The 21977-nt window shown below is 36.3% G+C and overlaps 1 protein-coding gene across 1 annotated transcript in view; it reads left to right on the top strand.

Moving 5' to 3' along the window:
• Positions 1-21977, top strand: part of TFG (trafficking from ER to golgi regulator) — a 51531-nt gene that overhangs the window by 20235 nt on the left and 9319 nt on the right. Inside the window, exons 3-6 of the mRNA XM_007945778.2 lie at positions 1067-1213; positions 6291-6458; positions 17469-17609; positions 21304-21390. Of these exons, the coding sequence (XP_007943969.1) occupies positions 1067-1213; positions 6291-6458; positions 17469-17609; positions 21304-21390 (543 nt within the window). The remainder of the gene's footprint in view (positions 1-1066; positions 1214-6290; positions 6459-17468; positions 17610-21303; positions 21391-21977) is intronic.

Below are 21977 nucleotides of genomic sequence, written 5' to 3'. Positions count from 1 at the left end.
TAGTACCAGGCCAGTCCTTGGCTGTCAGGAGCTACTTTTTTCTCTTTCTCATATATTAGAGAAAAAGCAGTAAACCTAGTAATTAATAGAGGTAGGAGACTGTATTGAAGTTTCTCATAACCAAAAAGGAATATGTAAAATACTGGTGGATTGTCTTAAAAGTAGTTTACTGGGTATTGGTGGTTTGACCTTTGAAACAATTTCACAGTCAGAGAACCTCCCCAAACCTTTACTTTCAAATAGATGTCACTTACCATTAAATGCCTTGGGAATTTGTGTATGGGTAATGGCAATGCATGAAGCATTTTAGTTTATTTAGTGTTTGAACTCTTGGAGTTTGCATTCAGTCTTGGGTCACTTTTTTTTTTTTCCTTTGTTGCTGGATGCTGTATTTAATTTTAATTTTTTTTTTTTTTAGTCAAAATCATTTGGACAAAATGGGTATTACATGAGGTAATGCTACTGTCAATAAAAAGAAATAGTATTAGATAATCTGGCTTTTTTTTTGCTACTTGTATAATGCCTCTCAAAGTAACTACTTTGAAGGATAGTGGGTGATAGGGATTCATAAGTTCTGCATATATATATTTTTAAAAGAATAGTTTTTTAGTCAGCTCTTTCAGTAGCTTTACTGAAGTCGGTAGTAGGCAAGAAGGATGACAGACAAATCAACTCTGTTGTGTCTTTATGTAAAATAAATTATTTCAAGAATAAAAAGAATGATGTGAAATGAAAATGAGGTTGTAAGGTATATAATTATTATTTTAAAACTTGCTCTGGTTTTTAATTTATTGTATTATAGCATAATTCTTGTAAACATTATTCTTGTATACCATTGTGATCTGGCATTGAGAAATACTGGTGAATGTTTTCTTTTTTCCAAAAAGTAAGTTATTAGCAATAATCTGTCCTTTCCTTAATCTCTCAAATAACATCAGTAGGTATCTTGTTAGATTTTGTTGCACTTTTTAAAGAATGTTTATTTTTCCTTATTGAGTAGTGTTCTACTGATACATTTAGTCAAAGGTGTCTCCTGATTTTAATCAAGTTAATGCTTTTTTCCCAGTTAATGGTCAGCCAAGGCCCCTTGAATCAAGTCAAGTGAAATATCTTCGTCGAGAACTGACAGAACTTCGAAATAAAGTAAATCGCTTATTGGATAGCTTGGAACCACCTGGAGAACCAGGACCTGCCACCAATATTCCTGAAAATGGTAGGCTGTGAATTTGTTTTATTCTCATTTACTCTTCTATTTGCAGATCTTACTCTTTTTTTTTTTTTCTTTTTGGTAACTCTTTCTCAGTAGGGATAGGTTGGTACCCTCTGCCACTTTTTTTCGGTCCTGCTTCTGCTAATGTTCATGTCTGTATTCCCAAACCTGCTGTTCATCAAGATTATGGGGAAGTTTCATTATTCAGATTCCTGGATCTTATCTTAGGTCTACTGGATCAGGTGCTTAGAGGGTAGGGCCTGGTAATCCTGTTTGTAAAGTAGTCTCTGGATGATTCTTTAAAATTAGTGTTGGACTTCTGGATTTATGATACCTGTTCTTAGACCCCTTTGACTCAGAAGCTCTTCAGATAGTGACGCTTTATAGGAATTAAAAATCATTTCATGAGTTTTATGTGGTGTATGAAGTAGTTTCAAGTAAAAAAAAAGATTGCTGTTACGTTCTGTCGAGTCAGCTGTAACTTAAGCGACTCTGCGTACAACAGAATGAAACATTGCCTGGTCTTGAGTCGTCATCCTCACAATCCTTTCTGTGCTTGACCCTATTGTTACAGGGTCTTCCCCTTTTTCGCTGCCTGTCCACTTTACCAGGTATTATATCCTCCTCCAGGGAAAGATCTTTTTGACAACATAATCAAAGTAGGTGAGATGAAGTCTGGCCATTCTCTCTTCCAAGAAGCATTCCAGCTGTACTTCTTCTGGGGCAGATTTGTTTGTTCTTCTGGCAGTCCATGGTATTTTCAGTATTCTTTGCTAGCACTACAATTTAAAGGCATCAACTTTTCTTCATCTTCCTTATTCATTGTCTAGCTTTCCCATGCATATGAGGTGATTGAAAATACCTTGGTTTGGTTTAGGCACATCTTAGTCTTCAAAGTGACATCTTTGCTCCTTAACACTTGAAAGAGCGGATTTACTCAGTGCAATATGACATCTGATTTCTTGACTTCCATGGGTATGTAAAAAAAGATTAGATTTGTACATTTAACTGGTATGTGATATTTACTTTAAACAGTCTTTAATAATCATAATGTATATATTTTTACAGATGACATGCATTGTTTGGTGCTGTTGAGATGGTTCCAAATCATAGGGACTATGTAACAGAACAAAACGCTGCCCAGTCTCGCATCATCCTCACAATCATTGCTATGTTTAAGCCCATTTTTGCAGCTACTTTGATTCCATCTTGTGGACAGTCTTCCTCTTTTTTGCTGACCTTCTGTATTATTGATTATGATGTCATCCAAGAAATCATGCCTCCTGATGCCATGTCCAAAGTCAGACAGTCTTGCCATCCTCACTTCTAATGAGCATTCTGTCTGTACTTCTTCCAAGATAGATTTATTTACTCCATTTACCATGGACTTTTGGCAGTCCTTGGTATATTCAATATTCTTCACCAACACTGTGATTTCGTAACATCAGTGTTTTGTCTTCCTTAAATAAGTCCAGCTTTTGTATACATACAAAGTGATTACAAATATCATGACTTGGGTCAGGTGTACCTTAATTTATTAAAAGTGACATCTTTACTTTTTATCACTGAAAAGGGATCTTTTGCTGCATGTTTTCCCAATATGATATGTCATTTGATTTGTTGACTATTGCTTCGATGGGCTTGATTGTCCATCTGAGTAAAATGAAATCCCTGATAACTTTAATAATTTTTTCCATTTATTATGATGATGTTTATTGGTCCAGTTGTGAGGATTTTTGTTTTCTTTATGTTGAGATGTAATCCATACTGAAGACTGTAGTCTTTGATTGCTAACAGTAAGTGCTTCAGTCATCTTCACTTTCAGTAAGCAAGGTTTTATCATCTGCATATGGCAGGTTGTTAATGAGTCTTCCTCCAATCCTGATTTCCACATTCTTCATGTAGCCCCGCTTCTCAGATTATTTATATAAGGATAAAGCAAGATTTATCAATCAAATGAAACTGATGTAGTTTTGGTACCAACTATGTTTTAAAATGTAGATTGAAATTTAAGTATGTATTACAGCTTAACAGTAGATTTTAATAAACTGCTTCAACTTTTAAGATTCTTAGTTGTACTTAAAAAATAAAGTTTATTTTATTTCGTAATTATTTTTTATAATTTTGAGTTAGCTTATAAGTTTCAAATGTTTAAAATTGTGTCCATGTTGTGAGAATCTGGAAGTCTTTGTATAAGGTATTTAATAGGTAGAACTTTGTGGAAAGATGGCATGAATAATCCCATGCAACCTATAGATTCTGAGGTATTATTCTATTTTAGCGCAATGTAATATTTTAGAATTTTGACTTTTCTCTGCTTAATTTGATTATAATTGAAATAAAAATACATTTTCTATATTTTCTCTCTTCTTCCAACCATGTTGAATATTGTTGATAGTAGATGCTTAGTAAGTATTTGGCTAATGATTAATAATTTCTAGTACTACTAGAATGAGATCTTCCTAGTTCCTTTATGATGAAACCTTTTATGTTGCTGGTCATTGCATGTGGCTTATTCTGAACACTACCTCTCCAAACAAAACGTGCTAATTTTAGATAAGGATCTGATGAAAATTTAGACCATTTTCCTTAAAGAATTTGTAAATGCTGATGGCATTTGCATATAACTTCAAGTGATTTAAAGTATTAAGAAACTTTTAAATCAAAATTCAACACATATAGCCACTACTGTGCAGAAATTACATGTGGTAGCCTAGTTCCTCTTCCAAGAATAGAATTGTTTAAGCTTTTTGGTTTCAATGAAACAACCATTCTTTTCTCTGCTTTATTTCCACTGTATCTATTACTTTTCTTTATCAGGCCTTTATTTCTATATTCTCACAAATTCTAATCTTCTTACCTATATTGTATGAAAGATGTTTAAATTGGTTTCTTCTCTATCTTGGAAATTATGCTACATATTACTTCTTTGTTTGAATAACATTGTGTCCTGTCTGATCTGACTTGTTTAATGAATTGCATAATACATCTGTGCTTTATTTTTAGAGATGGCCACCTATTTATTTTTTGTTTCCTCTCCTGTACTTGGACCATTTATTTCTTGGACATCATGAAAGTTTCTAAGCTCTTAGAACATATCCTGATTTAATAATCTCCTTCTCAAGGAAAATAAACCAAAAAAAAAAAAAAAAAATAAATAAAAAGCCAAGCTTTAAAAAAACCAAAAAAAAAAAAAAAAAACCTAAATAAAAAGCCAAGTCTCATCCTCAAAATGAAATTGCTGTTTAATTGTCAGTTCTGTTTGACTTACCCTCAGCCAGAACCATGGACTACCTTATTTGTTCATTGCTCTACCTTTGCAATGGTTCTTAGACATATGCTCTCCTCCAAGGAGCAAATGATTTGTAGGGTACCTTAGATACTGGATTGACCTGTTGCAGTATAGCATCGAATGGAGTTATAGAATTTAGTTTCTAGTAAGTGAAAAAGGCATTTAAAAAAAGAAAATTATATTGTGTGAAAGGGAATAATTAATAAGACTTTTGTGTAGTGTAGGTGCCCTGGTGGCACCACAGTTAAACTGTTCAGCTGCTACCAAAAGGCTGGCAGTTAATCCACTGGCTGCTTCTTAGGAGAAAGATGTGGTGGTCTGCTTCTGTAAAGACTATAGCCTTGGAAAACTTATGGGGCAGTTTTACTCATCCTATGTGGTCTCATTGAGGCAAAATTGACCTGGCACTGAGATTTTGGTTTGGTATGGTGTTTGTAGTATAGCCTTGGAATTAGAGTAAGGGAGTTGGTGAGAAAGATAAATAACTGGTATACTTAGTTGAAGAAGTATTTATTGACATTTTTCTAAAAGTTTAGAAAATACTAATCAAGGGTAGAATAACAGGTTAGGAATGAATGACAGGCCATATGTGCTGGAGGTGCCTGTATTTCATTTAGTACTTGTATTTCTTCAGAAGGTAAATTTTGAATTGTTCACAGGAGTGATCTGATGGCTGATGTTTATTTACTTGCTTAATAACAGAAAAGTTGATAATCATTGTTAATTTGCTAAAAGATTAGCAGCATTCTTTTAGTTTGCTTATTTTGTTTTGCTCTTGATATTTTTTTATGTCTTTCTCAATTCCTATTTGTAAAATGTCGATTATTTGTGAACTCTTTTTTCTTTCACAAGGTGGTAGTATAATGTATCTTAGTATCCATAGAAGAATAGCATAGTTTTATATTTAACCTGTTTATATGTTTAAAATTTCATTTATTCTGTTTTGAAACACTTTATTATGGAAAAATCTAAACATACACAAAAGTAGAAAACACTATTATGCATCCCATGCACCTACACCCAGTTTCAGCAGTTACCAGTTCATAGTGAGTATTGTTTCATCTGTACTCTCATATACTTCCTCTGCTCCCGTATTATTTTGAAGAAAATCCTACATATATATCATTTCATCTGTAAGATTTTAATAAGTAATAAAAATTTGAAAGTAAGACGTAGCAAATTAAAAATATATATTTCATGCTATTTACAAAGGATAAATAATGGATTCTGAAGGGCTTGAAATTTCCATGTAGTGTAATAGCAGACCAACACACAGAAATAAACCTTAAAGGTTGGAAAACAAAACAAAAAAACAATTTAAGGATTGGGAAAAAAAAAATTAAGAGTTGAGATTATACTTTAGTTAAGCTTCTTATCCTTTGACAAAATAAAGTATTAATTCCTATAATGGTTATTTACCAAGTGCATACTGTGTATTTTGGTCATGAGCTACCAAAAAAAAGTATTTCTGTTACAGAGCTCATGTTTTTTTCCTCCTCTAATTGTTGAGGAAGGAAATAGAGTTTTTGGAAAAGGTTATCTTGAATTTCTTTTTGCCTTTTCTTTCTGATTTTAAAAGTAAAAATGTTTTAAACAAGTATGAAGAGTAAATGAAAATTATCTATAATCCTATAGTCAGAGAGATACTTATTGTTAACACTACAGAGTATTTATGTATGCATTTCTCTATCTTGTATTTTTTAGTCTTCATTGACTGCATAAATAAAATGAAAACAAGGTTGTTGTTTTTTTTCCCATTCTTCTATTCCTCTTTCTTGTATCTTGTAGACACTGTGGATGGTAGAGAAGAAAAACCTGCTACTTCTGATTCTTCTGGAAAACAGTCTACTCAAGTTATGGCAGCAAGTATGTCGGCTTTTGATCCCTTAAAAAACCAAGATGAAATCAATAAAAATGTCATGTCAGCATTTGGCTTAACAGATGATCAGGTTTCAGGTAAGTTTGTTAGTCTCCTTCCCTTCCCTTCTTATTGTCCTGTCCCATTCTTTTGTTTCCATTCCCTTTCTTCTTTCCTTCTTTAAATTAAGGATAATTTAGAAGTGAAGTTAACATATCTAAGGCATCCAGTTCAATTTTTTTTAAACATATGTATACACCTGTGTACACACCAAGCAGATCAAGATGTAGATGGTTTCCGGCACCCTAGAAGGCTTTCTTGTACCCTCTTCCAGTCTGTAGTACCTTCATCTTTAAAGGATAATCAGTGTTTGTTTGATTTAGGGGTATCAGTGTTTGTTTGATTTAGGGGTATATATATATATATATATATGTATGTGTGTGTGTGTGTGTTTAATTTTATTGTGACTTGGGTGAAGTTTGCAGAGAAAATTCATCTTCCATATAGCAGTTCACATACACTTTGTCTCATGACATTGACTGCAGTCTTCCCCAGTGCAACAGCTTTCCTCCCACTTCCTCTCCATAACTACCACTTCCTCCCTGTGTCCTTCCCTCCCGCCCCCTGACCTGTCTCCCTGTGCATACACAGCCCTTCTATTCTCCCTTGATTGATCTCTCCAAGGAATGTATCTACCTAATGTAAATGTTCTGCTGATTTGCCTGTCTTTTGTTTGGCTGGAAGCCATAGAAGTAGGTTTAGTTCTAGACCTCAAGGGCAATTAGGAGCCATAGTTTCAGGGGTTCTACCAGGCTTTATCAGACCAGCATAGTTTAGGTATATTTTATGCCAAGTAAAACTCAAAATTTTTTTTTCTTTTAATCTGAACTATGCTTTAATTTTACTTCAGATTTATAGCAGAATTTAAATTACATTTGACAGGGCGTATCTTTTCTGATTGTAGAGAATTGAAATATAAACAGATTGCTGGCTAAATTACTTTACTGTATAAAGTGCTTTTACATGAGTAAGTTTTTAACTTTTAAACACCACTTGTACTGTGATGTGTTCTTTTCTATACTTGGTTATCATTTTCATTTTTTCATGCTGCTTTCCTCTTTTAGGATTCCAGTTACACATATGTTGGAGAGTTTGATGTTATCCCACAGGTCTCTTAGATCTGTTCATTTTCTTAAGTCTTTTTTTTCTCTATATTCTGTGGGATGATTTCTATACAAGTTAACTAATTCTTTTTGCATCTTCAATTTGCTATTGATCCTTTCTAGTGAATTGTTCATTTTCATTGTACTTTCAGCTCTAGAATTACCATTTGGTTCTTTTTTATCACTTCCATTTCTCTGTTAGAGTCTTTAACTTTACAGTCATCAAGACCACATTTCCTTTAATTTGAATGTATTTTTAATTCTTTAAGAAATGTTTGCTACATCTAACATTTGGACCTATTTGGAGTCAATTTCCCTGAGTATATGGGTGTTTTTGCCTTTTTATTACGGTGACTTAGGATTCTTTTACATGCTTTAAGTGTGAATTTACAGAGCAGAATTTGTTTTACATTCAGCATTTTATGTACACTTGGTTTCACTCCCCAGTTATCAGACCAACCCTAACCTACTCTCTTCCTCTCCCTTCCCAGTAACCGTTTCACCTCTCCCAGTGCCCTTCTTAGTTAAGTACTCTTGTTTGTCCAGCTTTTCCTCTGTGTGACTGGTGCCCCACTGGTGCCCCATGGCCAATTACTTCAAGGGATATATCTCCATAATGTAGGTGGGTACATTGCCCTGGGTTGAGTGTTCTTCCACACAGAAGTCTTAATTACTATTGGGCTGAGAGCCAGCCCTTGGGAGTGAGTTTTATCCCGGGCCCAAAGTGTATCCCAGAGCCATAGTCTTGGGGGTCTTATCAGACACCATCTAACCAATAATTTTGGTCATTATTGTGTTTTAGGATTTTGTTCCATGTTTTTCCTCCCACTCTATTCAGGATCTCCAGTTTTGATCCCTTCCTGCATGGTTGGTATTGGTAGCTGGGCACCATCTAGTTCTTTTGGTCTCAAGGTCCATCATGTCCTAGGGGTGATTGTTTGCAAATGTCCTTGGTTTTCTTTACTCTTCTTTGCTTCCAGTTGATAGGACACCATTAGCTGCAAGTTAGATGGCTGCTTGAAAGCTTTTATGATCCCCGTTGCTACTCACCAAAGTAGGTTGTGGAATGAGATTTTCATGTCTTTTGTAGTGCCAGTTCAGCTTGGTGTTCCCCAATACTGTGGTCCTGAGTCGGCAGATCTGGTGGATCTCTCTCCCACAGTGTCTGGCTGTCTTTGAGGGATTGGTCTATGTCAGTCTTTTGTTGTTTCTGTAAGGATTGCAGGTATTATGTATCACTAGTATCTGTGCAAGATTAGCTGTGTTTATCTGTAGCCTGGTGTTTGTTGTTAATGGTAATGCAGTATCATGGATATACTGGTATTGGCCTCTGTTGTCTATATCATATGTGCACAATTTGATGTCCTCCCTTTCCCCAGTGTTATCATGCTGGTCATAGATTGTTTCCATACCATCCTTCCCCTTACCCAGCTCAACTTGTGGCCCCCAACTAGTCCAAAATTATCCCCTCCTATCCCCAGTAACCTACAGTGTGAGTTCCCTTCCCTACGCAAACTCTTCCTTGACTTTTTACAGTAATGGGCTCATAAAATATTTGTCCTTCTGCAGTTGACTTATTTTACACAGCATAACGTCCATGTTGTGAGATGATTTGCATATTCTTCATTGTTTTCTAATGTAGCACAGAATTTCATTGTGTGAATGGTACCATAGTTAGGTTATCCATTCATCTGTTGATGCCCATTTAGGTTATTTCCATCTCTTTGCTATAGTGAACTGTGCTGTGGTGAACATGGGTATGCATATGTCTGTCTGTGTCCTGTCTCTCACCTCTTTAAGATACATTCCTAGTAATGGAATTGTTGGTTCAAATGGTATTTCTGTTTTCAGTTTTTTAAGGACATGCCATACCATTTTCTACAATGGTCGTACCATTTTACAGTCCCACCAGCAGTGTATGAGAGTTCCAGTCTCTCTGCAGCCTCGCCAGCATTTGTTATTTTCTGTGCTGTTCAACTTTGCTATTATTGCTGGGGTGAGATGATATCTCATTGTTGTTTTGATTTTCGTCTTTCTAATGGCTAATGATTACAAGCAATTTTTCATGCGTTTGTTGGCCATCAGCGTATCATCTTTAGTGAAGTGTCTGTTGTTGTCCCTTGCCCATTTTTGAATTGGATTATTTGTCTTTTTGGTGTTGAGGTGTTGAAACTTTATATAGATTTTGGAGATACTTTTGTCAGATATGTCATAGGCAAATATTTTCTCCTAATCTGTAGGTTCTCTTTTTACCCTTTCGACGAAGTCTTTCGATGCACATAAGAAGTTAATTTTTAAAAGGTCCCAGTCATCTAGCTTCTCTTCTACCTCCTCTGCTTTCTGAGCTATGCTTATTAGTCTATTAATGCCATAAATTAGGGCTCCTAGATTTGCCCCCATTTTATCTTTGATGAACTTCATAGTTTTGGGTTTTACATTTAAGCCTTTGAGCCAACTTGAGTTTGTTTTTGTGTATAGGGTGAGGTATGGGTCTTGTTTCATTTTTCTGCAAGTGGATATCCAGTTTTGCCAGCACCATTTGTTAAAGAAATTCTCTCTTCCCCATTTAATGAGTTTTGGTCCTTTGTCAAAGAACAACTGTCCATAGATGAATGGGTCTATTTCTGGGTTTTCAATTCTTTTCCATTGGTCTCTCTCTCATTGTACCAGTACCACACTGTTTTGACTACTGTGGCTGTATAGTAGGTTTTGAGATCCAGGATTGTGAGACTTCCTACTTTGTTGTTCTTCTTCAGTAGTGCTCTGCTTATCTGAGGTCTCTTTCCTTTCCATATGAAGTTAGTAATTGGTTTTTCCATATCCTTAAAAAATTTTGTTGGTACCTGGATCAGGATTGCATTAAATGTATAGATTGCTTTGGGTAGTATTGACATTTTCACAATATTCAGTCTTCCTATCCATGAACAAGGCAGGTTTTTCCATTTATGTAGATCCCTTATAGTTTCTTATATTAGTGCTTCATACTTTTCTTTGTACAGGTCTTTTGTGTCTCTGGTAAGATTTATTCCTAGGTATTTTATCTTTTTGATAGCTGTTATAAATGGTATTATTTCCCTTATTTCTTTTTCTCTGTTGGTGTAGAGGAATCCAACTGATTTTTGTATGTTGACCTTGTATCCTGCCACTTTGCTGAACCTCTCTCTATTAGTTCGAGTAGTTTTTTTTTTTTTTTTTTTTTTTTGCTGAGTCTCTTGGGTTTTCTATGTATAGGATCATGTCATCTGCAAATAGAGATAGCTTTACTTCCTCTTTGCCAGTTTGGATGCCCTTTATTTCTCTTTCTTGCCTTATTGCCTTGGCTAGGACTTCTAATACAGTGTTAAATAGAAGTGGTGATAGAGGGTGTCCTTTCTGGTTCCTCTTCGTAAGGGGAATGCTTTGAGTCTTTTTCCATTAACAGTAATGTTGGCCGTTGGCTTTGCGTGTATGCCTTTTATTATGTTGAGGAATTTCCCTTCTATTTCTATTTTGCTGAGAGTTTCTGAACAGGAATGGGTGTTGGATTTTATCAAATGCCTTTTCTGCATCGATTGATATGATCATATGGTTCTTTTGTTTATATGGTGGATTACATTGATTGTTTTTTTGTTTGTTGTTTGTTTTTAATTGTACTTTTGGTGCAAGTTTACAGAGCAGAGTTTGTTTTACATTCAACATTACATGTACATTTGGTTTGACTCCCCAGTTACCATCTCCAACCCTAACCCAGTCTCCTCCCTTCCCTGCCCAGTAACCTGCCCCCACCCCCCATTGATTGTTTTTCTAATGTTGAACCATCCTTGCATACCAGGTATGAATGCCACTTGGTCAGGATGTATTATTTTTTTGTTGAAGATTTTTGCATTTATATTCATGAGGGATAGTGGTCTGTAGTTTTCCTTTTTAGTGGTGTCTTTCCCTGGTTTTGGTATCATGTTATGCTTGCTTCATAAAATGAGTTTGGAAGTATTCCGTCTTTTTCTGTGTTCCGGAATAGCTTGAGTAGCATAGGTGTCAGCTCTTCCTTGAATGTTTGGTAAAATTCTCCAGTGAAGCCATCAGAGCCAGGACTTTTTCTTGTGGGAAGTTTTTTTCCTGACCTTTCAGTTTCTTCTTTTGTTATGGGTCTTTTCAACTATTCTGTCTCCAACCGGGGTAGTTTAGGTAGTTGTTGTGTTTCTAGAAACTTGTCAATCTCTTCTAGGTTCTCGAATCTGTTGGAGTACAGTTCTTCCTAATATTCTGTCAGTATCTTTTTAATTTCAGTTGGTTCTGTTCTGATGCCACCCTTTTCATTTATTATTCTTGTTATTTGCACCTTCTCTTTCTTTTCTTTTGTTAGATTTGCCAGTGGTTTATCAATTTTGTTAATCTTTTTGAAGAACAAGCTTCTTCGTTTGTTGATTTTCTTTTTTTTTTTGTTTTCTGTTTTATTTCTGCTCTGATCTTTATTAATTATTTCCTTACTTCTGGATACTATAGGTTTCTTATGTTGCTCTTTTTCTAATTGTTGGAGTTGTTGATTTAGAACATTGGTTTTGTTTCTTTCCTCTTTTTTTGATGTGTGCATTTATTGATATAAATTGACCTCTGAGTACTATTTTAGCTGTGTTGCATAGGTTTTGGTATGATGTATCTTCATTCTTGTTTGTTTCTAGGAATTTTTTTATTTCACTGTTGATTTCTTTATTGCCCAGCGATTTCTGAGCAGTGTATTGTTTACCTTCCACATGGTTGATGTTTTTTCCTTGATCTTCCTATTATTAATTTCTAATTTTATAGCATTGTGTTTCTAGAAGATGCTTTGTAGTATTTCAGTGTTTCGGAATTTATTGAGGCTTGTTTTATGCCCTAACATATGATCTATTCTGGAGGATAATCCACGTACACTGGAAAAGAATGTGAATTGTGCTTTTGTTGGGTGGAGTGCTCTATATATGTCTGTGAGGTCGAGTTGATTGTGTTGTTGAGTTCGTCTGTGTCCTTGTTGACATTTTTTCTAGTTGATCTGTTCCTCCATAAAAGTGATGAGTTGGTAGCATAGTGCCTAAGGCACTTGACTGCTAACCAGAAGGCTAGCAGTTCAAACCCACCAGTCACTCCTTGGAAGGAAGGTTGGGCATTCTACTTCCATAGTGATACCGCCTTGGAAACCCAAGGAGGGGTCACTGTGAGTTGGGTCCGACTTGAGAGCACATAACAACAGCTATTACTATTGTAGAGTTGTCTGTTTCAATTCAGTTAGTACGTGCTTCATGTATTTTGGAGCACTTTCACTGGGTGCATATTTATTTATTATGGTAATGTCTTCTTGACCGATTGACCCTTTCGGCATCATATAGTGCCCTTCTTTGTCCCTTATGCTGTTTTTCACCTTGAAGTCTATTTTATCAGAAATTAATATGGCCACTCCTGCTCATTTTTGGTTACCATTGGCTTGGTTTTTTTTTTTTTCCACCCCTTAACTTTTAATTTGTTTTCATCTTTGTTTCTAAGGTGGGTCTCTTGTAGGCAGCATATCGATGGTCTTCTTTTCTTATCCAGTCTGCCACTCTTCTCTTGACTGGTGCATTTAGTCCATTCATATTGAGTGTAATTAGCGATAGGTATAAATTGATGGCTGTCATTCTATTGTGTTTTTTGTTTTGTTGTTGGTGATTTCCTTGGTCCAGATACTTTTCTGTGCTGAGTTAATTTTGTTGTCAAGTGTTAGCTGTCTTTTCTTTTTTATTGTTCATTTTGTACTTACTAAGCCCATATGTTTTCTTTCCTTCTGCATTTCTGTAGGGAGATTGTTAATTTTCTCTGGTTACCTTGGAGTGAATTCTTGCCTCTGTATTTTTGGAACAGTCTGTTCTATAAGAATATTGTCCTGTATTCCTCTCTGTTTGGAGGTTTTATTACCTAGAACTTTTATTCCCTCCATTTGCTTTGTTGCTGGTGTCATGTGCAGGTTGATTCCCTTGTTTTTTTATGTACAGTGTTTTAATTTGAGCATTTATTTCTGATTTGGTTTCACTTTTGATGTCATGTGTCCTGATTTTAATTTGTTGTTTTCTGTTGTGGGTTCTCTATTGGAAGGACTTCCTAAAGTATTTCTTGTAGAGTTGGTCTGGTTTTCACAAAATCCCTGAATTTCTGTTTGTCTAAGGATGTCTTGTGTTCATCCTCATATTTGATGGACAGTTTGGCTGGATAAATAATTATTGGTTGGAAGTTTTTTTCCTTCAGTGTTTTATAGATACCATCTCATTGCCTTCTTGCCTGCATGGTTTAGCCTAACTGGTTTGTCCATTGCAGGTGACATTTCATTTTTCCCAGGCTGCTCGCAAGAGTCTTTCTTTGTCTTTGGTTTTGGAGAGTTTGATTATGATATGTCTTAGTGACTTTCTCTTGGGATCTATCCTGTATGGGGTTTGTTGAGCTTCTTGGACAAATACCATTTCTTCCTTCATGATAGGAGGGAAATTTTCTGTTAGCAAGTCTTCCACAATATTCTCATATTCTCAGTGGGTTTTTTTTTTTTTTTTTGCCTCTTGTCTCAGTATTCCAGTGAGGTGTATGTTGTTTCTTTTCATGTCGTCCTATATAACTCTTAGATTCTCTTCATTTTTATTAAATCTTTGTTCTGACTTTTCTTCATGCAGGTTGGTGTCCAGGAATTTATCTTCTAGTTGGGAAATGCCTTCTTCAGCCAGTTCTTACCTATTCTTCTGTGCTTCCTCTGTTTACATAATTCTGTAATTTTAGTATTCATCTTCTGGATTTCTAACTGCTGTTTTTGTAGGAGTTCTGATTGCTTACTAATCTTGTTATTTTGTTCTTGAATGGTTATCCTAAATTATCTCAGGGTACTGTGTTCTCCTTGGTTCTGTTTGACATTTCCTTAAGCTCTTGTAGTGTTCTATAAACATATCTTCTAAATTCCTTCTCAGGTGATTCTGTTGCCTCCACTTCCTCCATGTTTAATGAGATTTTTGCCTGTAATTTTATTTCTATTGTCTTAACCTGATTTTTTGTTTGATTTGAGGTTGCTTGTTGTTTCCTAGACATTTTGAAATTGTCTTTAACTGTTAGTTATGTATTGATTTGTTTTGCCTGGATTTTATGTTTAAATAGTTTTGCAAAGGTGAAGCTGGTGTATTTTACTTTTTTGGTTATTAATTCAGGTGTGCTGGGTTGCTCTACAGTTTTCTTTGTGTTGATGGAATCACTGTGGGGAATGTAGATGCAGGTTTCTGTCTTGAAGGGGATTTAGAATTGGAAAAAGCAGGTGTTGTGGTGGCTTAATGTGGTTCTTCTGTTGGATGAGGCAGGGGACAAGGGGGTAAAAGGTGGAAGGAAAAAAAAGCTCAAAGGCGCTGGTAGTACATCCTCACTTTCCGCATTTCTATGGCTTGGCTCAGCTGCTAATGATGACTTTATATTGTCACTCACAAGCCCATGGTTTAAAATTCGCAAATGGTTAGGGGGCTGCTACTTTCCGCCTGTGTCGGACAGCTGCAAAAACCCCATTACTCTGGACCCCTCTGTGCTAAAAGTTGTCCTGGAAGAGCTGGACCCCAGCCCTGCACTGTGAGCTCATCCCAGGGCCTGCCTACCTGCAATGTGTTTCCCTTTCTGTTTCCAACTCAGCTGTGACTGAGCCAGAGGGGTCTCTCTGCTCTATTTCTCAGAAGTGCCATCTCCCCGCTCAGCTCAGTTCCCAGGGTTACCAATGGAAGCCACCACTGTGGGCAGTCTGATTCCCAGAACCACAATTGGCTTCCCAATGTTCCTGCTTCACTGCTTAGAGAGTTCTCCATTGCTCCGTCCCACTGGCTCACATGCCACAGGGCAGGTTCATTTATTTTTGTTCTTCCTGGATGTTTACCCTACTCCCCCCCCCCCTTTTTTTTTTCTTTCACCACTAAATCTGGCCTTCTCCAACTTAATGAGCTGCTGACAGCTCCGGAATCCCTGCTTCAAGCTGCACCTAGTTTTTCCTTCATTAAGATGCTAGAGGGAACAAATACGTGGTCTATAGGTGTGATTCCATCTTCCTACCTCCTCTCTTTTACATTCTTTTGAGGATTGGTCAATTTTGATGTTACATTAGGTTATATCAGGGAGTTAGCTTGTGTGGATTTAGACAACTCACTCTTATCTACCCTGTGGCCTATAGCAACTGATATCTCTCCTCAGTTCTTACTGCTCTAGTTGGTTTTATTGCTAGCCTTATTGGATGTGTGTATATATATATGTCCATTAACATGGTCAGTCACCTGGTGATTTGTGCATAGCATGTACTCAGATTTTGAGTCTCACTCTGTGGCTCTCTGAATGCAGAGATTTCCTCCCTAAATTTCTAGATGTTTGGTAGTTTGCCCTGTGCTGTCTGAAGTCAGTAATACTGTGGTTTTCTGCTGTTGAAGTTGCACTGATTCAGGTTTACAATTCTTACCATTGCATTTCCATTGGGGAAAATTCAAGTTTCTGCCCACATTTGGTCTATTCCAGTGATTTTAGATAGTTGCTTTCTTCTGTTTTGTTCAGATTTGTTACCTGTGAGAGGGTATACCTAACTAATTTAATTTACCCTGCCATCATTAGTACCTGGAAATACAGGATTCAGTCTATTCATTTATTTTCCTTTGAGACTTAACAAGGTTATTCATTAAGGAATATGTGAAATTCCAGAGACATGAATTTGTATATGATAGGTTTTTCTGGTAAAGACAGTAAAAAAGACATCAGACAAATGATACATCTGAAAAACATTTTTAGAGCAACTGAAGTATTAGTTAATATTTTAGCTACTTAATACTTAAGACTTCAGGAAGTACCATGAAGAGGAATGAATAGTTCTTTAAAGTCATGTTTAAAAATCTAGATTCGGATTATCTTCAGAATGTCTTTTTGACTGTTATAGTATTGGAACTGTAACATATGTTCTCCATTTACTTCTTTGTGGAAGAATTTTAGTGGCTCCATGTGTATGATAGAATCCTAGGCCTTATGAGGAAGACAGAATCAGAAAAGAACCTGCTCAAATGAGCCCATAGCTTAAGGGAAAATGAGGCTTGTTAAGAAATGCAAAGTAGAAGTTGGGAAGGGTCATAATAGAAGTAAACTTTATAGAGGGTCAGAAGTAGAAAAATACTTATAGACCAAGAAGACTTGCTAGAAATGTGGAATTACAACTAGTTTTAAAGAATTTTAGTTAGATATGTGAAAATGGGGCAACGGTAGAGGAAATAATGATAAGTGAAATGGAGGCAGAAAAAATTCTAGATATATTGTCAGAATATAGAGTAGGTCAGATTAGCTGAGGGGGAAGGGCATGTGAGAAAATAGCAATTATAAGAAATACTTGAATCCTTGAACCAAACTAATGGGTTTGAACTTGATTTATGGGCAGTGGAGATCCATTAAAGAATGAAATGATACTTTTGATTGTTGTATAAAATAGATTGCATGGTGGGAGGTGGGGGGGCAGATATTAACATTGTAGGGATAAATATTGGCTTTCATAAGAAATTAGGACTGGGGAAGGTAACAGTCTAGTTGCAGCTATAGATTCCTAGGAGAGTAGAGCAAAGGGAAAAATAAATGGCATATGTTGTTGCTACTTGCCATGGAGTCAGTTATGACTCATGACTCCATTTGTGCAGAGTAGAACTGTTCCGTACGGTTCTCAAGAGATTGCCAGGCTTGTCTTCTGAAGTGTTTCTAGGTGGGTTCCAACCACCAGCCTTTTTGCTAGTTGTTGAGCACTTAACTGTTTGCACCACCCAGGGACTCCTTAAAGTACATATGCATTATATAAATAGCTGCATTTGTGGTGATGTCTTTTTCTGTGGTACTTTTATTTTTAGTTTGGCCTTTTAAATAAATTTATTAATTGAGCTTAATAAAAGAAAGACAGTGTATTAGGTACTGAATTGATTTTTCATAACTGTCCAGGGCCACCCAGTGCTCCCACAGAAGACCGTTCAGGAACACCTGACAGCATTGCTTCCTCTTCCTCAGCACCTCACCCACCAGGAGTTCAGCCACAGCAGCCACCATATACAGGAGCGCAGACACAAGCAGGTCAGATTGAAGGTAAAATAGAGCTCAGAGCACATGCATAGAAAGGTGAATGTGCAGCAGCGTTTATTGCAGCATAGTTGGGAATGGTAGACAGCTTACATATGCATTCATGCTGTGAACAAGTTGTAAGTGATTTTGATCTGATAGGGTGATTTGATTACTTCATGCTTCTCTAACAGAAAAATACCACAGGTGGGTGGTCTTAACAAATAGGAGTTCATTCTGTTAACACCTTTGGAGGCCAGAAATCTGTTCAAGTGCCAGCTCTAGGGGCTGGATGCAAGCTGCTCAACCTTGGGCTTCAGCTCTGCCTCTTGCCCCCAGCCCACTGGAGTGAGAGGTGTCTCTTCATCAGGCAGCTATTGGCTGCTGAGGCTAATAACAAGCCCACAGTGAACAGATAAAATGGCACAGTCCTAATATTACCCAACAACATGGCAGGCCACTAGTTTAAGTCCATAGCCAGTTCCAAGATGGGCAGGAAACATGGCAGGCTGCTAAATGAAGACTCAGCTAAATGCAGGGTCCAAGTGTGCCAAAAAGATGCAGAGACTTTCCTCAAAACTTCTTACATGCTGGAAGCAGACCACGTCCCCAAGGTAGCTACTCAGCTTTTCTAATAGATTCCACCCTGGAGATGATTACCAAGCTCATTATGGGGAATAACTACATCCAGCTGATTAGCCACTCAACACCAGGCTCAGCCAATTTGACACATACCTTAACTATCATATGTTTTGGAGTTAAAAAATAAGTAGAGTATGTCACTGTGCTTTCAGTTATTGAAAAGAGAGAAAAACAGAGAAAAAAAAAAGTCTATGTGAATATATAAATACTGGGGGAAGATCAGGAAAAATTCATACCAGTCAATAGTGACCCACAGGGAGAAGAGTGGAATTGGGATAGGGGACATCACACTTTATTATGCATATGCTTTGGTGTTATTTTATCTCCCTCTGCTCTCCCCCTCCCCCCTAGTTGCTGTGTATTATTTATCTAATTTAAGGAGATATATAAAATAGAGATAAACTTGAGTGAAGCAAAACTTCAGTTAAATGTAGTATTTTGGGAAGATTAATAGCTCTATATTTTTGTTCAGCCTAAGGCACTTGACTGCTAACCAGAAGGCTGGTTCAAACTCACCAGCCACTCCTTGGAAGGAAGATAGGGGAGTCTACTTCCATAGTAACATGCCCTTGGATGAGTAATTTAATCTCTCTGGGTTTTGATACTTTCTCACTGTAAAATGTGAAATCACACTGAACCACTGGTTTCAAAGATATTCAAAAGAATATCTTTAGTCCTGAATGACATGTAACTTGAAAGCTTAGTGTTTAAAACAGGTAAAAGGGTAATTACTGTGGTTAAAGGGGATTGAGGGCCGTAAACCCAGGGTAGCAGGCCCTGAGGCCTCATTTTAATCAGTGGAGCTCTGCAGAGCACAGCTGAGAAATACATGCTGATCTCTATATATTAAAACATTTCTGTGAATTATCTACCTACCTATTAGGACCTTTAAGATTGCAATTACACATTTTACTTTAAAATAAACACCAGGTGGTGCTGTAGCTATGTGTTAAAGGGATCATTTGGTGGTATTCTGTGTTTTCAGCATTGGAAGCAAGTATATTAATCACTTAAAAAAATCATAGCCTAAAATGAAGTGATTACTTGTGGAATAGTGGCCTGTCATCTTGCGATAATACTTTTGAGAATTGTCTCATTGGATGAATATCAGTCATTAGGAACTAGCACATGACAGTTTGCTAATTAATGAATGAATAGTTTGGGAATAATTTCTTGGTGCTTCAGCCTCTTCTCAACCAACCTTAGTTACATAGTTTCCTTTGTACCCAGATGAAACTTCCAAGGACAGAACAAATTTTAATTGAAGCACATGTGGGCTGAAATAGGGCAGAAGTAGAGTTTGGATATGATGAGAGTTTTAACAGCTGTGTGAAGTGAACTAAAACTGTTAAGTCCATTTTCAGCATTGTGTACTGTTTGTAGCGTGGCAGTTGGGAAAGTAATTTTATCAAATGTTTGCTGCTTAGTTATAAAGAAATGGAGTTTCATTCCACTAGTAATATCTCAATCTAGTGTATGAAGGATTTGTTTTAATTAAATAATTCATTTTTAAATAAGTAAAATTTAAAAGATATACACAGAAGTTTTCCTACCAGTTCTGTCCCCCAGTAACTAAGTACTCTTGTCCTCTCAAACCAAACCAAACCAAACCCACTGCCATTGAGTCAATTCCGATTCAGTGGTGATCCCCCTGTTGGGTTTTCAAGACTGTAAATCTTTACAGAAATAGATTGCCTCATCTTCCTCCAGCAGAACAGCTTGGGTGTTTGAACTGCACTTTCTGGTTGGCAGCTAAATGCCTTACCCACTGTGCCACCAGAGCTCTTTAAGTACCTTTGTCCAGAGGCATGAAATTAACATTGTTTGATGTACATTTAATTCCTTCAGAGTAGCATTAATTGCATGCTTTGCTAAAGCTGTTACTTTTAGTTTACGTTAAAAGATAACCAGTAGATGAGCATTTTGGAGGTGAAATTCCAGATCAGTGCTGTCCATAAGAAATATAATGGAAACCTCAAATAATGTAAAATTTTCTATTAGGTGCATTTTTACAAAGTAAAATTCCTTTTAATAATTACATTTTATTTAACACACTTTGTCCATTATGTTAACACGAAGCCAGTACCAAAAAATTATTAATGGTTTACATTTTATTTCTTACTTCATATGGAAAATCTGGTATGTGACATTGATTTGAAGCACTTCAAAACACAAACAGCACACATACCACAATTCAGACTAGCCACATTTCAAATGCTCAGTAGCCACATTTAGCTGATGATGGTTTGTACTGGCATTTGTTATTAGTAGCTATCGAGTGAATTTTGACTCAAGTTTAATCCATCATTAAAACAGCTGTAAAGAAGTAGGGATGATGAAGACATGAATCTATCAATTCTTAATTGTTTGAGAATAACAGGTAACAATAATGTCTAAAACATTTCTTCATAGAAACTGTGGTCTACTGATCTCAGTAGGGCTCCAGTAACATCCCCAGTGTAAGCACATCTGCTAGTATTTAAAAGTACAGTGTGGAACCATTTACGCTTTACCAGATTCCACATGATTGACTAGGATATTTAGATGGCAGATATATATTGAAAACAAACAGTTGTCAAATTCCAGAAGCTTTTTGAAGTCTCTCTGATTTCTTCATACCTAAGGGTCCATTCACATGGTAACAAATGGTGAAGATGATAAATATGGTGCCTTGGGAAAGATTGAGAAGCTATTAATGATGTTTGTCCCTTTTCTCACATTTTTTATTTCGCTACTCAATTTATACTTAACATAGAATTATTCTTAGTGTCATCTGTTGGCAATTAAGTTTGAAAACATTAATTTTTCTGTGTTTATGAAGTGGTAACCACTAGTATTATTTCTCATATTCACTATTGATTGGGGTTCTCTGCCTTTACTCCTCAGCAGAGTAGCCATACTAATAAAATTCATTCTTTTTTTTTCCTGTATGTTGAAAAGGAAACACATTCTCATACATTGTTAGGCAGTGTGTGTGTGTTTAGATGGGGAGAGAATATGAATGTACCTTTAAAATTTTCTTTCTGCCAAGTTAAACCCTACCCTTCCCTTACATTTTTCTGTAATTTTATGTTTTTAGGTCAGATGTACCAACAGTACCAGCAGCAGGCTGGTTATGGTGCTCAGCAGCCGCAGCCTCCACAGCAGTATGGGGTTCAGTATTCAGGTGAGCAGGTGTTGAAAGGGACACAGCTCATGACTTCTGAGCTGTTTCTATGCTCTTTCAACTTTAAACCCTCTTAATTCCTTGATTTGTATTACTTACATTATAATAGGTGTTAAGTATTTTGGGAGAGAAATAACATGTATTTTACGTTTTTTACATTTTATTTTTTTTATTGTTAAGTCAACATTTCAGTTTTCCAGTGGGCAGAACCTAGTAAATGGTCCTATAATCACTTGTAGCATAAAAAAGTTTGTAATACAAAGCTCTTTCTCACTAATGTGATCAGCTACCTCTAAGTGCCTTAGAGCTGCAAAAAATGCAAACAAGAGCTTTTCCTCATTTTACATATATATATATATATATATATATATGGTACGACAACTCTTGTTACATATAACATACTGTTAGTGTCTGTAGAAATACTAAGTTTCCTCATGGATGGAAAGGTGATCTTATTAAAAGTAATAAATTAAGCTACTTAAGCTTTTTAGTCTCCCCAAACTATGTAGAAATACCATAAAAGTTGTTGTTGTTGTTGTTGTTATGTGCCATCAAGTCGGACCCAACTCATAGCGACCCCTCCTTGG

This window comes from Orycteropus afer, unplaced genomic scaffold, assembly GCF_000298275.1.
Source record: "Orycteropus afer afer isolate SDZICR_OR568_19922 unplaced genomic scaffold, OryAfe1.0 scaffold00143, whole genome shotgun sequence".
Classification (NCBI taxonomy): Eukaryota; Metazoa; Chordata; class Mammalia; order Tubulidentata; family Orycteropodidae; genus Orycteropus; species Orycteropus afer.
This window is presented reverse-complemented; position numbering and strand designations above follow the sequence as displayed.